The sequence below is a fragment of the Scyliorhinus torazame genome, chromosome 26 (genome assembly GCF_047496885.1).
Source record: "Scyliorhinus torazame isolate Kashiwa2021f chromosome 26, sScyTor2.1, whole genome shotgun sequence".
Taxonomy (NCBI): domain Eukaryota; kingdom Metazoa; phylum Chordata; class Chondrichthyes; order Carcharhiniformes; family Scyliorhinidae; genus Scyliorhinus; species Scyliorhinus torazame.
Genome location: NC_092732.1, coordinates 3,928,439 through 3,945,084, shown reverse-complemented (window position 1 = coordinate 3,945,084; position 16,646 = coordinate 3,928,439). Strand labels below are relative to the sequence as shown.

The 16,646-nt window shown below is 62.5% G+C and overlaps 1 protein-coding gene across 1 annotated transcript in view; it reads left to right on the top strand.

Moving 5' to 3' along the window:
* The window catches only part of arhgef2b (rho/rac guanine nucleotide exchange factor (GEF) 2b), a 281,563-nt gene that overhangs the window by 177,384 nt on the left and 87,533 nt on the right, over positions 1 to 16,646 (top strand). Inside the window, exon 10 of the mRNA XM_072490452.1 lies at positions 260 to 438. Coding sequence (XP_072346553.1) covers positions 260 to 438 — 179 coding nt within the window. The remainder of the gene's footprint in view (positions 1 to 259; positions 439 to 16,646) is intronic.

The window sequence follows — 16,646 nt, the reverse complement described above, 5'->3', positions numbered from 1 at the left end:
GGCTGTCACGAGGGGACATAATTTGAAGGTGATTGGAGGAAGGTATAGGGGAGATGTCAGAGGTTCTTTACACAGAGAGTGGTGGGTGTGTGGAATCACTGCCAGCAGAGGTGGTGGAGTCAGAGCAATTCGGGACATTTGAGCGACTCAAGGACAGGCACATGGACAGCCCTGACAAGCACAACCCAGGGAGGGAGGGCGGGCCGGAGATACCCTTGACCCGACTGACCTCCCTCTTTGTTCCTCGCCCTCGACCCAGGACAACAAGCCGGCGGTGATCCCGCTGCACAAGCTCATCGTCCGCGACATCGCCAACCAGGAGAAGGGAATGTTCCTGATCAGCGCTGCCTCGCAGAGCCCCGAGATGTACGAGGTGCACATGGCGTCGAAGGACGACAGGAACACCTGGATGAAAGTCATCCAGCAGACCATCAACGTGTAAGTCAGGGCGTGGCGTCCACTCACCTCCACCTCAACACTGCCTCCGATCCCTCAGCACTGCCTCCGATCCCTCAGCACTGCCTCCGATCCCTCAGCACTGCCTCCGATCCCTCAGCACTGCCTCCGATCCCTCAGCACTGCCTCCGATCCCTCAACACTCACCTCCACCTCAGCACTGCCTCCGATCCCTCAGCACTGCCTCCGATCCCTCAGCACTGCCCCCGATCCCTCAGCACTGCCTCCGATCCCTCAGCACTGCCTCCGATCCCTCAGCACTGCCTCCGATTCCTCAACACTGCCTCCGATCCCTCAACACTGCCTCCGATCCCTCAGCACTGCCTCCAATCCCTCAACACTGCCTCCGATCCCTCAGCACTGCCTCCGATCCCTCAACACTGCCTCCGATCCCTCAGCACTGCCTCCAATCCCTCAACACTGCCTCCGATCCCTCAGCACTGCCTCCGATCCCTCAGCACTGCCTCCGATCCCTCAACACTCACCTCCACCTCAGCACTGCCTCCGATCCCTCAGCACTGCCTCCGATCCCTCAGCACTGCCCCCGATCCCTCAGCACTGCCTCCGATCCCTCAGCACTGCCTCCGATCCCTCAGCACTGCCTCCGATTCCTCAACACTGCCTCCGATCCCTCAACACTGCCTCCGATCCCTCAGCACTGCCTCCAATCCCTCAACACTGCCTCCGATCCCTCAGCACTGCCTCCGATCCCTCAACACTGCCTCCGATCCCTCAGCACTGCCTCCAATCCCTCAACACTGCCTCCGATCCCTCAGCACTGCCTCCAATCCCTCAACACTGCCTCCGATCCCTCAGCAGTGCCTCCGATCCCTCAGCACTGCCTCCGATCCCTCAGCACTGCCTCCGATCCCTCAACACTGCCTCCGATCCCTCAGCACTGCCTCCAATCCCTCAACACTGCCTCCGATCCCTCAGCACTGCCTCCGATCCCTCAACACTGCCTCCGATCCCTCAGCACTGCCTCCGATCCCTCAGCACTGCCTCCGATCCCTCAGCACTCACATCCACCTCAACACTGCCTCCGATCCCTCAGCACTGCCTCCGATCCCTCAGCACTCACATCCACCTCAACACTGCCTCCGATCGCTCAGCACTGCCTCCGATCCCTCAGCACTGCCTCCGATCCCTCAGCACTGCCTCCGATCCCTCAACACTGCCTCCGATCCCTCAGCACTGCCTCCGATCCCTCAGCACTGCCTCCGATCCCTCAACACTGCCTCCGATCCCTCAACACTGTCTCCGATCCCTCAGCACTGCCTCCGATCCCTCAGCACTGCCTCCGATCCCTCAACACTGCCTCCGATCCCTCAGCACTGCCTCCGATCCCTCAACACTGCCTCCGATCCCTCAGCACTGCCTCCGATCCCTCAACACTGCCTCCGATCCCTCAGCACTTCCTCCGATCCCTCAACACTGCCTCCGATCCCTCAGCACTGCCTCTGATCCCTCAACACTGCCTCCGATCCCTCAGCACTTCCTCCGATCCCTCAACACTGCCTCCGATCCCTCAGCACTGCCTCCGATCCCTCAGCACTGCCTCCGATGCCTCAGCACTGCCTCCGATCCCTCAACACTGCCTCCGATCCCTCAGCACTGCCTCCGATCCCTCAGCACTGCCTCCGATCCCTCAGCACTGCCTCCGATCCCTCAACACTGCCTCCGATCCCTCAACACTGCCTCCGATCCCTCAGCACTGCCTCCGATCCCTCAGCACTGCCTCCGATCCCTCAACACTGCCTCCGATCCCTCAACACTGCCTCCGATCCCTCAACACTGCCTCCGATCCCTCAGCATTCACCTCCACCTCAACTGCCTCCGATCCCTCAACACTGCCTCCGATCCCTCAGCACTGCCTCCGATCCCTCAACACTCACATCCACCTCAACACTGCCTCCAATCCCTCAACACTCACATCCACCTCAACACTGCCTCCAATCCCTCAACACTGCCTCCGATCCCTCAGCACTGCCTCCGATCCCTCAACACTCACCTCCACCTCAACACTGCCTCCAATCCCTCAACACTGCCTCCGATCCCTCAGCACTGCCTCCGATCCCTCAGCACTGCCTCCGATCCCTCAGCACTGCCTCCGATCCCTCAGCACTGCCTCCGATCCCTCAACACTGCCTCCGATCCCTCAGCACTGCCTCCAATCCCTCAGCACTCCCTCCGATCCCTCAGCACTGCCAACGATCCCTCAGCACTGCCTCCGATCCCTCAACACTCCCTCCGATCCCTCAGCACTGCCTCCGATCCCTCAGCACTGCCTCCGATCCCTCAGCACTGCCTCCGATCCCTCAACACTCCCTCCGATCCCTCAGCACTGCCTCCGATCCCTCAGCACTGCCTCCGATCCCTCAGCACTGCCTCCGATCCCTCAACACTGCCTCCGATCCCTCAGCACTGCCTCCGATCCCTCAACACTGCCTCCGATCCCTCAGCACTGCCTCCGATCCCTCAACACTGCCTCCGATCCCTCAGCACTGCCTCCGATCCCTCAACACTCCCTCCGATCCCTCAGCACTGCCTCCGATCCCTCAGCACTTCCTCCGATCCCTCAGCACTGCCTCCGATCCCTCAACACTCCCTCCGATCCCTCAGCACTGCCTCCGATCCCTCAACACTGCCTCCGATCCCTCAGCACTGCCTCCGATCCCTCAGCACTGCCTCCGATCCCTCAGCACTGCCTCCGATCCCTCAACACTGCCTCCGATCCCTCAGCACTGCCTCCGATCCCTCAACACTGCCTCCGATCCCTCAGCACTGCCTCCGATCCCTCAGCACTGCCTCCAATCCCTCAGCACTCCCTCCGATCCCTCAGCACTGCCTCCGATCCCTCAGCACTGCCTCCGATCCCTCAACACTCACCTCCACCTCAACACTGCCTCCGATCCCTCAGCACTGCCTCCGATCCCTCAACACTGCCTCCGATCCCTCAACACTGCCTCCGATCCCTCAGCACTGCCTCCGATCCCTCAACACTGCCTCCGATCCCTCAACACTGCCTCCGATCCCTCAGCACTGCCTCCCATCCCTCAGCACTGCCTCCGATCCCTCAGCACTGCCTCCGATCCCTCAACACTGCCTCCGATCCCTCAACACTGCCTCCGATCCCTCAGCACTGCCTCCGATCCCTCAGCACTGCCTCCGATCCCTCAGCACTGCCTCCGATCCCTCAACACTGCCTCCGATCCCTCAGCACTGCCTCCGATCCCTCAACACTGCCTCCGATCCCTCAGCACTGCCTCCGATCCCTCAACACTGCCTCCGATCCCTCAGCACTGCCTCCGATCCCTCAACACTGCCTCCGATCCCTCAGCACTGCCTCCGATCCCTCAACACTGCCTCCGATCCCTCAGCACTGCCTCCGATCCCTCAACACTCACCTCCACCTCAACACTGCCTCCAATCCCTCAACACTGCCTCCGATCCCTCAGCACTGCCTCCGATCCCTCAACACTGCCTCCGATCCCTCAGCACTGCCTCCGATCCCTCAACACTGCCTCCGATCCCTCAGCACTGCCTCCGATCCCTCAACACTGCCTCCGATCCCTCAGCACTGCCTCCGATCCCTCAACACTGCCTCCGATCCCTCAGCACTGCCTCCGATCCCTCAACACTGCCTCCGATCCCTCAACACTGCCTCCGATCCCTCAACACTGCCTCCGATCCCTCAACACTGCCTCCGATCCCTCAGCACTGCCTCCGATCCCTCAGCACTGCCTCCGATCCCTCAGCACTGCCTCCGATCCCTCAGCACTGCCTCTGATCCCTCAACTGCCTCCGATCCCTCAACACTGCCTCCGATCCCTCAGCACTGCCTCCGATCCCTCAGCACTGCCTCTGATCCCTCAACTGCCTCCGATCCCTCAACACTGCCTCCGATCCCTCAGCACTGCCTCCGATCCCTCAACACTGCCTCCGATCCCTCAGCACTGCCTCCGATCCCTCAACACTGCCTCCGATCCCTCAGCACTGCCTCCGATCCCTCAACACTGCCTCCGATCCCTCAGCACTGCCTCCGATCCCTCAGCACTGCCTCCGATCCCTCAGCACTGCCTCCGATCCCTCAGCACTGCCTCCGATCCCTCAGCACTGCCTCCGATCCCTCAGCACTGCCTCCGATCCCTCAGCACTGCCTCCGATCCCTCAACACTGCCTCCGATCCCTCAACACTGCCTCCGATCCCTCAGCACTGCCTCCGATCCCTCAGCACTGCCTCCGATCCCTCAACATTGCCTCCGATCCCTCAGCACTGCCTCCGATCCCTCAACACTGCCTCCGATCCCTCAGCACTGCCTCCGATCCCTCAGCACTGCCTCCGATCCCTCAACACTGCCTCCGATCCCTCAGCACTGCCTCCGATCCCTCAGCACTGCCTCCGATCCCTCAACACTGCCTCCGATCCCTCAGCACTGCCTCCGATCCCTCAACACTGCCTCCGATCCCTCAGCACTGCCTCCGATCCCTCAGCACTGCCTCCGATCGCTCAGCACTGCCTCCGATCCCTCAACACTGCCTCCGATCCCTCAACACTGCCTCCGATCCCTCAGCACTGCCTCCGATCGCTCAACACTGCCTCCGATCCCTCAGCACTCACATCCACCTCAACACTGCCTCCGATCCCTCAGCACTGCCTCCGATCCCTCAACACTGCCTCCGATCCCTCAGCACTGCCTCCGATCCCTCAACACTGCCTCCGATCCCTCAGCACTGCCTCCGATCCCTCAGCACTGCTTCCGATCCCTCAGCACTCACATCCACCTCAACACTGCCTCCGATCCCTCAGCACTGCCTCCGATCCCTCTACACTGCCTCCGATCCCTCAACACTGCCTCCGATCCCTCAACACTGCCTCCGATCCCTCAGCACTGCCTCCGATCCCTCAACACTGCCTCCGATCCCTCAGCACTGCCTCCGATCCCTCAACACTGCCTCCGATCCCTCAGCACTGCCTCCGATCCCTCAACACTGCCTCCGATCCCTCAACACTGCCTCCGATCCCTCAGCACTGCCTCCGATCCCTCAACACTCACCTCCACCTCAGCACTGCCTCCGATCCCTCAGCACTGCCTCCGATCCCTCAGCACTGCCTCCGATCCCTCAGCACTGCCTCCGATCCCTCAACACTGCCTCCGATCCCTCAACACTGCCTCCGATCCCTCAGCACTGCCTCCGATCCCTCAGCACTGCCTCCGATCCCTCAACACTGCCTCCGATCCCTCAGCACTGCCTCCGATCCCTCAGCACTGCCTCCGATCCCTCAACACTGCCTCCGATCCCTCAGCACTGCCTCCGATCCCTCAACACTGCCTCCGATCCCTCAGCACTGCCTCCGGTCCCTCAGCACTGCCTCCGATCCCTCAACACTGCCTCCGATCCCTCAACACTGCCTCCGATCCCTCAGCACTGCCTCCGATCCCTCAGCACTGCCTCCGATCCCTCAACACTGCCTCCGATCCCTCAGCACTGCCTCCGATCCCTCAACACTGCCTCCGATCCCTCAGCACTGCCTCCGATCCCTCAGCACTGCCTCCGATCCCTCAGCACTGCCTCCGATCCCTCAACACTGCCTCCGATCCCTCAGCACTGCCTCCGATCCCTCAACACTGCCTCCGATCCCTCAGCACTGCCTCCGATCCCTCAACACTGCCTCCGATCCCTCAACACTGCCTCCGATCCCTCAGCACTGCCTCCGATCCCTCAGCACTGCCTCCGATCCCTCAACACTGCCTCCGATCCCTCAGCACTGCCTCCGATCCCTCAACACTGCCTCCGATCCCTCAACACTGCCTCCGATCCCTCAACACTGCCTCCGATCCCTCAGCACTGCCTCCGATCCCTCAGCACTGCCTCCGATCCCTCAGCACTGCCTCCGATCCCTCAGCACTGCCTCCGATCCCTCAACACTGCCTCCGATCCCTCAGCACAGCCTCCGATCCCTCAGCACTGCCTCCGATCCCTCAGCACTGCCTCCGATCCCTCAACACTGCCTCCGATCCCTCAGCACTGCCTCCGATCCCTCAGCACTGCCTCCGATCCCTCAGCACTGCCTCCGATCCCTCAGCACTGCCTCCGATCCCTCAACACTGCCTCCGATCCCTCAACACTGCCTCCGATCCCTCAGCACTGCCTCCGATCCCTCAGCACTGCCTCCGATCCCTCAGCACTGCCTCCGATCCCTCAACACTGCCTCCGATCCCTCAACACTGCCTCCGATCCCTCAGCACTGCCTCTGATCCCTCAACACTGCCTCCGATCCCTCAGCACTGCCTCCGATCCCTCAGCACTGCCTCCGATCCCTCAGCACTGCCTCCGATCCCTCAACACTGCCTCCGAACCCTCAGCACTGCCTCCGATCCCTCAGCACTGCCTCCGATCCCTCAGCACTGCCTCCGATCCCTCAACACTGCCTCCGATCCCTCAGCACTGCCTCCGATCCCTCAACACTGCCTCCGATCCCTCAGCACTGCCTCCGATCCCTCAACACTGCCTCCGATCCCTCAGCACTGCCTCCGATCCCTCAACACTGCCTCCGATCCCTCAGCACTGCCTCCGATCCCTCAACACTCACCTCCACCTCAACACTGCCTCCAATCCCTCAACACTGCCTCCGATCCCTCAGCACTGCCTCCGATCCCTCAACACTGCCTCCGATCCCTCAGCACTGCCTCCGATCCCTCAACACTGCCTCCGATCCCTCAGCACTGCCTCCGATCCCTCAACACTGCCTCCGATCCCTCAGCACTGCCTCCGATCCCTCAACACTGCCTCCGATCCCTCAGCACTGCCTCCGATCCCTCAACACTGCCTCCGATCCCTCAACACTGCCTCCGATCCCTCAACACTGCCTCCGATCCCTCAACACTGCCTCCGATCCCTCAGCACTGCCTCCGATCCCTCAGCACTGCCTCCGATCCCTCAGCACTGCCTCCGATCCCTCAGCACTGCCTCTGATCCCTCAACTGCCTCCGATCCCTCAACACTGCCTCCGATCCCTCAGCACTGCCTCCGATCCCTCAGCACTGCCTCTGATCCCTCAACTGCCTCCGATCCCTCAACACTGCCTCCGATCCCTCAGCACTGCCTCCGATCCCTCAACACTGCCTCCGATCCCTCAGCACTGCCTCCGATCCCTCAACACTGCCTCCGATCCCTCAGCACTGCCTCCGATCCCTCAACACTGCCTCCGATCCCTCAGCACTGCCTCCGATCCCTCAGCACTGCCTCCGATCCCTCAGCACTGCCTCCGATCCCTCAGCACTGCCTCCGATCCCTCAGCACTGCCTCCGATCCCTCAGCACTGCCTCCGATCCCTCAGCACTGCCTCCGATCCCTCAACACTGCCTCCGATCCCTCAACACTGCCTCCGATCCCTCAGCACTGCCTCCGATCCCTCAGCACTGCCTCCGATCCCTCAACATTGCCTCCGATCCCTCAGCACTGCCTCCGATCCCTCAACACTGCCTCCGATCCCTCAGCACTGCCTCCGATCCCTCAGCACTGCCTCCGATCCCTCAACACTGCCTCCGATCCCTCAGCACTGCCTCCGATCCCTCAGCACTGCCTCCGATCCCTCAACACTGCCTCCGATCCCTCAGCACTGCCTCCGATCCCTCAACACTGCCTCCGATCCCTCAGCACTGCCTCCGATCCCTCAGCACTGCCTCCGATCGCTCAGCACTGCCTCCGATCCCTCAACACTGCCTCCGATCCCTCAACACTGCCTCCGATCCCTCAGCACTGCCTCCGATCGCTCAACACTGCCTCCGATCCCTCAGCACTCACATCCACCTCAACACTGCCTCCGATCCCTCAGCACTGCCTCCGATCCCTCAACACTGCCTCCGATCCCTCAGCACTGCCTCCGATCCCTCAACACTGCCTCCGATCCCTCAGCACTGCCTCCGATCCCTCAGCACTGCTTCCGATCCCTCAGCACTCACATCCACCTCAACACTGCCTCCGATCCCTCAGCACTGCCTCCGATCCCTCTACACTGCCTCCGATCCCTCAACACTGCCTCCGATCCCTCAACACTGCCTCCGATCCCTCAGCACTGCCTCCGATCCCTCAACACTGCCTCCGATCCCTCAGCACTGCCTCCGATCCCTCAACACTGCCTCCGATCCCTCAGCACTGCCTCCGATCCCTCAACACTGCCTCCGATCCCTCAACACTGCCTCCGATCCCTCAGCACTGCCTCCGATCCCTCAACACTCACCTCCACCTCAGCACTGCCTCCGATCCCTCAGCACTGCCTCCGATCCCTCAGCACTGCCTCCGATCCCTCAGCACTGCCTCCGATCCCTCAACACTGCCTCCGATCCCTCAACACTGCCTCCGATCCCTCAGCACTGCCTCCGATCCCTCAGCACTGCCTCCGATCCCTCAACACTGCCTCCGATCCCTCAGCACTGCCTCCGATCCCTCAGCACTGCCTCCGATCCCTCAACACTGCCTCCGATCCCTCAGCACTGCCTCCGATCCCTCAACACTGCCTCCGATCCCTCAGCACTGCCTCCGGTCCCTCAGCACTGCCTCCGATCCCTCAACACTGCCTCCGATCCCTCAACACTGCCTCCGATCCCTCAGCACTGCCTCCGATCCCTCAGCACTGCCTCCGATCCCTCAACACTGCCTCCGATCCCTCAGCACTGCCTCCGATCCCTCAACACTGCCTCCGATCCCTCAGCACTGCCTCCGATCCCTCAGCACTGCCTCCGATCCCTCAACACTGCCTCCGATCCCTCAGCACTGCCTCCGATCCCTCAACACTGCCTCCGATCCCTCAGCACTGCCTCCGATCCCTCAACACTGCCTCCGATCCCTCAACACTGCCTCCGATCCCTCAGCACTGCCTCCGATCCCTCAGCACTGCCTCCGATCCCTCAACACTGCCTCCGATCCCTCAGCACTGCCTCCGATCCCTCAACACTGCCTCCGATCCCTCAACACTGCCTCCGATCCCTCAACACTGCCTCCGATCCCTCAGCACTGCCTCCGATCCCTCAGCACTGCCTCCGATCCCTCAGCACTGCCTCCGATCCCTCAGCACTGCCTCCGATCCCTCAACACTGCCTCCGATCCCTCAGCACAGCCTCCGATCCCTCAGCACTGCCTCCGATCCCTCAGCACTGCCTCCGATCCCTCAACACTGCCTCCGATCCCTCAGCACTGCCTCCGATCCCTCAGCACTGCCTCCGATCCCTCAGCACTGCCTCCGATCCCTCAGCACTGCCTCCGATCCCTCAGCACTGCCTCCGATCCCTCAACACTGCCTCCGATCCCTCAGCACTGCCTCCGATCCCTCAGCACTGCCTCCGATCCCTCAGCACTGCCTCCGATCCCTCAACACTGCCTCCGATCCCTCAACACTGCCTCCGATCCCTCAGCACTGCCTCTGATCCCTCAACACTGCCTCCGATCCCTCAGCACTGCCTCCGATCCCTCAGCACTGCCTCCGATCCCTCAGCACTGCCTCCGATCCCTCAACACTGCCTCCGAACCCTCAGCACTGCCTCCGATCCCTCAGCACTGCCTCCGATCCCTCAGCACTGCCTCCGATCCCTCAACACTGCCTCCGATCCCTCAGCACTGCCTCCGATCCCTCAACACTGCCTCCGATCCCTCAGCACTGCCTCCGATCCCTCAGCACTGCCTCCGATCCCTCAGCACTGCCTCCGATCCCTCAACACTGCCTCCGATCCCTCAGCACTGCCTCCGATCCCTCAGCACTGCCTCCGATCCCTCAACACTGCCTCCGATCCCTCAACACTGCCTCCGATCCCTCAGCACTGCCTCCGATCCCTCAGCACTGCCTCCGATCCCTCAACACTGCCTCCGATCCCTCAACACTGCCTCCGATCCCTCAGCACTGCCTCCGATCCCTCAGCACTGCCTCCGATCCCTCAACACTGCCTCCGATCCCTCAGCACTGCCTCCGATCCCTCAGCACTGCCTCCGATCCCTCAGCACTGCCTCCGATCCCTCAGCACTGCCTCCGATCCCTCAGCACTGCCTCCGATCCCTCAGCACTGCCTCCGATCCCTCAGCACTGCCTCCGATCCCTCAACACTGCCTCCGATCCCTCAGCACTGCCTCCGATCCCTCAGCACTCACCTCCACCTCAACACTGCCTCCGATCCCTCAACACTGCCTCCGATCCCTCAACACTGCCTCCGATCCCTCAGCACTGCCTCCGATCCCTCAACACTGCCTCCGATCCCTCAGCACTGCCTCCGATCCCTCAACACTGCCTCCGATCCCTCAGCACTGCCTCCGATCCCTCAGCACTGCCTCCGATCCCTCAGCACTCACCTCCACCTCAACACTGCCTCCGATCCCTCAACACTGCCTCCGATCCCTCAGCACTGCCTCCGATCCCTCAGCACTGCCTCCGATCCCTCAGCACTGCCTCCGATCCCTCAACACTGCCTCCGATCCCTCAACACTGCCTCCGATCCCTCAACACTGCCTCCGATCCCTCAGCACTGCCTCCGATCCCTCAACACTGCCTCCGATCCCTCAACACTGCCTCCAATCCCTCAACACTGCCTCCGATCCCTCAACACTGCCTCCGATCCCTCAACACTGCCTCCGATCCCTCAACACTGCCTCCGATCCCTCAACACTGCCTCCGATCCCTCAGCACTGCCTCCGATCCCTCAGCACTGCCTCCGATCCCTCAGCACTGCCTCCGATCCCTCAACACTGCCTCCGATCCCTCAACACTGCCTCCGATCCCTCAGCACTCACCTCCACCTCAACACTGCCTCAGATCCCTCAGCACTGCCTCCGATCCCTCAACACTGCCTCCGATCCCTCAACACTGCCTCCGATCCCTCAGCACTGCCTCCGATCCCTCAGCACTGCCTCCGATCCCTCAGCACTGCCTCCGATCCCTCAACACTGCCTCCGATCCCTCAACACTGCCTCCGATCCCTCAGCACTGCCTCCGATCCCTCAGCACTGCCTCCGATCCCTCAGCACTGCCTCCGATCCCTCAGCGCTGCCTCCGATCCCTCAGCACTGCCTCCGATCCCTCAGCACTGCCTCCGATCCCTCAACACTGCCTCCGATCCCTCAGCACTGCCTCCGATCCCTCAACACTGCCTCCGATCCCTCAACACTGCCTCCGATCCCTCAGCACTGCCTCCGATCCCTCAGCACTGCCTCCGATCCCTCAGCACTGCCTCCGATCCCTCAGCACTGCCTCCGATCCCTCAGCACTGCCTCCGATCCCTCAGCACTGCCTCCGATCCCTCAACACTGCCTCCGATCCCTCAGCACTGCCTCCGATCCCTCAGCACTGCCTCCCATCCCTCAGCACTGCCTCCGATCCCTCAACACTGCCTCCGATCCCTCAACACTGCCTCCGATTCCTCACCCCTGCCTCCGATCCCTCAACACTGCCGCCGATCCCTCAACACTGCCTCCGATCCCTCAACACTGCCTCCGATCCCTCAGCACTGCCTCCGATCCCTCAAGACTGCCTCCGATCCCTCAGCACTGCCTCCGATCCCTCAGCACTGCCTCCGATCCCTCAGCACTGCCTCCGATCCCTCAGCACTGCCTCCGATCCCTCAACACTGCCTCCGATCCCTCAACACTGCCTCCGATCCCTCAGCACTGCCTCCGATCCCTCAACACTGCCTCCGATCCCTCAGCACTGCCTCCGATCCCTCAACACTGCCTCCGATCCCTCAGCACTGCCTCCGATCCCTCAGCACTGCCTCCGATCCCTCAGCACTGCCTCCGATCCCTCAGCACTGCCTCCGATCCCTCAGCACTGCCTCCGATCCCTCAACACTGCCTCCGATCCCTCAGCACTGCCTCCGATCCCTCAACACTGCCTCCGATCCCTCAACACTGCCTCCGATCCCTCAACACTGCCTCCGATCCCTCAACACTGCCTCCGATCCCTCAGCACTGCCTCCGATCCCTCAGCACTGCCTCCGATCCCTCAGCACTGCCTCCGATCCCTCAGCACTGCCTCCGATCCCTCAACACCGCCTCCGATCCCTCAGCACTGCCTCCGATCCCTCAACACCGCCTCCGATCCCTCAACACTGCCTCCGATCCCTCAGCACCGCCTCCGATCCCTCAGCACCGCCTCCGATCCCTCAGCACTGCCTCCGATCCCTCAACACTGCCTCCGATCCCTCAACACCGCCTCCGATCCCTCAGCACCGCCTCCGATCCCTCAGCACCGCCTCCAATCCCTCAGCACTGCCTCCGATCCCTCAGCACTGCCTCCGATCCCTCAGCACTGCCTCCGATCCCTCAACACTGCCTCCGATCCCTCAGCACTGCCTCCGATCCCTCAGCACCGCCTCCGATCCCTCAACACCGCCTCCGATCCCTCAGCACCGCCTCCGATCCCTCAGCACTGCCTCCAATCCCTCAGCACTGCCTCCGATCCCTCAGCACTGCCTCCGATCCCTCAGCACTGCCTCCGATCCCTCAGCACTGCCTCCGATCCCTCAGCACTGCCTCCGATCCCTCAACACTGCCTCCGATCCCTCAACACTGCCTCCGATCCCTCAGCACTGCCTCCGATCACCCAACACTGCCTCCGATCCCTCAGCACTGCCTCCGATCCCTCAACACTGCCTCCGATCCCTCAGCACTGCCTCCGATCCCTCAACACTGCCTCCGATCCCTCAGCACTGCCTCAGATTCCTCAGCACTGCCTCCGATCCCTCAGCTCTGCCTCCGATCCCTCAACACTGCCTCCGATCCCTCAGCACTGCCTCCGATCCCTCAGCACTGCCTCCGATCCCTCAGCACTGCCTCCGATCCCTCAACAATGCCTCCGATCCCTCAACACTGCCTCCGATCCCTCAGCACTGCCTCCGATCCCTCAACACTGCCTCCGATCCCTCAGCGCTGCCTCCGATCCCTCAGCACTGCCTCCGATCCCTCAGCACTGCCTCCGATCCCTCAGCGCTGCCTCCGATCCCTCAGCACTGCCTCCGATCCCTCAGCACTGCCTCCGATCCCTCAACACTGCCTCCGATCCCTCAACACTGCCTCCGATCCCTCAACACTGCCTCCGATTCCTCAACACAGCCTCCGATCCCTCAACACTGCCTCCGATCCCTCAGCACTGCCTCCGATCCCTCAGCACTGCCTCCGATCCCTCAGCACTGCCTCCGATCCCTCAGCACTGCCTCCGATCCCTCAGCACTGCCTCCGATCCCTCAGCACTGCCTCCGATCCCTCAACACTGCCTCCGATCCCTCAGCACTGCCTCCGATCCCTCAGCACTGCCTCCGATCCCTCAGCACTGCCTCCGATCCCTCAACACTGCCTCCGATCCCTCAGCACTGCCTCCGATCCCTCAGCACTGCCTCCGATCCCTCAGCACTGCCTCCGATCCCTCAGCACTGCCTCCCATCCCTCAGCACTGCCTCCGATCCCTCAGCACTGCCTCCGATCCCACAACACTGCCTCCGATCCCTCAGCACTGCCTCCGATCCCTCAGCACTGCCTCCGATCCCTCAACACTGCCTCCAATCCCTCAGCACTGCCTCCGATCCCTCAACACTGCCTCCGATCCCTCAACACTGCCTCCGATCCCTCAGCACTGCCTCCGATCCCTCAACACTGCCTCCAATCCCTCAGCACTGCCTCCGATCCCTCAACACTGCCTGCGATCCCTCAGCACTGCCTCCGATCCCTCAGCACTGCCTCCGATCCCTCAACACTGCCTCCGATCCCTCAGCACTGCCTCCGATCCCTCAACACTGCCTCTGATCCCTCAGCGCTGCCTCCGATCCCTCAGCACTGCCTCCGATCCCTCAACACTGCCTCCGATCCCTCAGCACTGCCTCCGATCCCTCAGCACTGCCTCCGATCCCTCAACACTGCCTCCAATCCCTCAGCACTGCCTCCGATCCCTCAACACTGCCTCCGATCTCTCAACACTGCCTCCGATCCCTCAGCACTGCCTCCGATCCCTCAACACTGCCTCCAATCCCTCAGCACTGCCTCCGATCCCTCAACACTGCCTCCAATCCCTCAGCACTGCCTCCGATCCCTCAGCACTGCCTCCGATCCCTCAGCACTGCCTCCGATCCCTCAGCACTGCCTCCGATCCCTCAACACTGCCTCCGATCCCTCAGCACTGCCTCCGATCCCTCAGCACTGCCTCCGATCCCTCAGCACTGCCTCCGATCCCTCAACACTGCCTCCGATCCCTCAGCACTGCCTCCGATCCCTCAACACTGCCTCCGATCCCTCAACACTGCCTCCGATCCCTCAGCACTGCCTCCGATTCCTCAACACAGCCTCCGATCCCTCAGCACTGCCTCCGATCCCTCAACACTGCCTCCGATCCCTCAGCACTGCCTCCGATCCCTCAGCACTGCCTCCGATCCCTCAGCACTGCCTCCGATCCCTCAACACTGCCTCCGATCCCTCAGCACTGCCTCCGATCCCTCAGCACTGCCTCCGATCCCTCAACACTGCCTCCGATCCCTCAGCACTGCCTCCGATCCCTCAACACTGCCTCCGATCCCTCAGCACTGCCTCCGATCCCTCAGCACTGCCTCCGATCCCTCAGCACTGCCTCCGATCCCTCAACACTGCCTCCGATCCCTCAGCACTGCCTCCGATTCCTCAGCACTGCCTCCGATCCCTCAGCACTGCCTCCGATCCCTCAGCACTGCCTCCGATTCCTCAGCACTGCCTCCGATCCCTCAGCACTGCCTCCGATCCCTCAACACTGCCTCCGATCCCTCAGCACTGCCTCCGATCCCTCAACGCTGCCTCCGATCCCTCAGCGCTGCCTCCGATCCCTCAGCACTGCCTCCGATCCCTCAACACTGCCTCCGATCCCTCAGCACTGCCTCCGATCCCTCAACACTGCCTCTGATCCCTCAGCACTGCCTCCGATCCCTCAGCACTGCCTCCGATCCCTCAGCACTGCCTCCGATCCCTCAGCACTGCCTCCGATCCCTCAACACTGCCTCCGATCCCTCAGCACTGCCTCCGATCCCTCAACACTGCCTCCGATCCCTCAACACTGCCTCCGATCCCTCAACACTGCCTCCGATCCCTCAACACTGCCTCCGATCCCTCAGCACTGCCTCCGATCCCTCAACACTGCCTCCGATCCCTCAACACTGCCTCCGATCCCTCAGCACTGCCTCCGATCCCTCAACACTGCCTCCGATCCCTCAGCACTGCCTCCGATCCCTCAGCACTGCCTCCGATCCCTCAGCACTGCCTCCGATCCCTCAACACTGCCTCCGATCCCTCAGCACTGCCTCCGATCCCTCAGCACTGCCTCCGATCCCTCAACACTGCCTCCGATCCCTCAGCACTGCCTCCGATCCCTCAACACTGCCTCCGATCCCTCAGCACTGCCTCCAATCCCTCAACACTGCCTCCGATCCCTCAGCACTGCCTCCGATCCCTCAACACTGCCTCCGATCCCTCAGCACTGCCTCCAATCCCTCAACACTGCCTCCGATCCCTCAACACTGCCTCCGATCCCTCAGCACTGCCTCCGATCCCTCAGCACTGCCTCCGATCCCTCAGCACTGCCTCCAATCCCTCAACACTGCCTCCGATCCCTCAGCACTGCCTCCGATCCCTCAGCACTGCCTCCAATCCCTCAACACTGCCTCCGATCCCTCAGCACTCACCTCCACCTCAGCACTGCCTCCGATCCCTCAACACTGCCTCCGATCCCCCAGCACTGCCTCCGATCCCTCAGCACTGCCTCCGATCCCTCAGCACTGCCTCCGATCCCTCAACACTGCCTCCGATCCCTCAACACTGCCTCCGATCCCTCAACACTGCCTCCGATCCCTCAGCACTGCCTCCGATCCCTCAGCACTGCCTCCGATCCCTCAGCACTGCCTCCGATCCCTCAGCACTGCCTCCGATCCCTCAACACTGCCTCCGATCCCTCAGCACTGCCTCCGATCCCTCAGCACTGCCTCCGATCCCTCAGCACTGCCTCCGATCCCTCAACACTGCCTCCGATCCCTCAGCACTGCCTCCGATCCCTCAGCACTGCCTCCGATCCCTCAGCACTGCCTCCGATCCCTCAGCACTGCCTCCCATCCCTCAGCACTGCCTCCGATCCCTCAGCACTGCCTCCGATCCCACAACACTGCCTCCGATCCCTCAGCACTGCCTCCGATCCCTCAGCA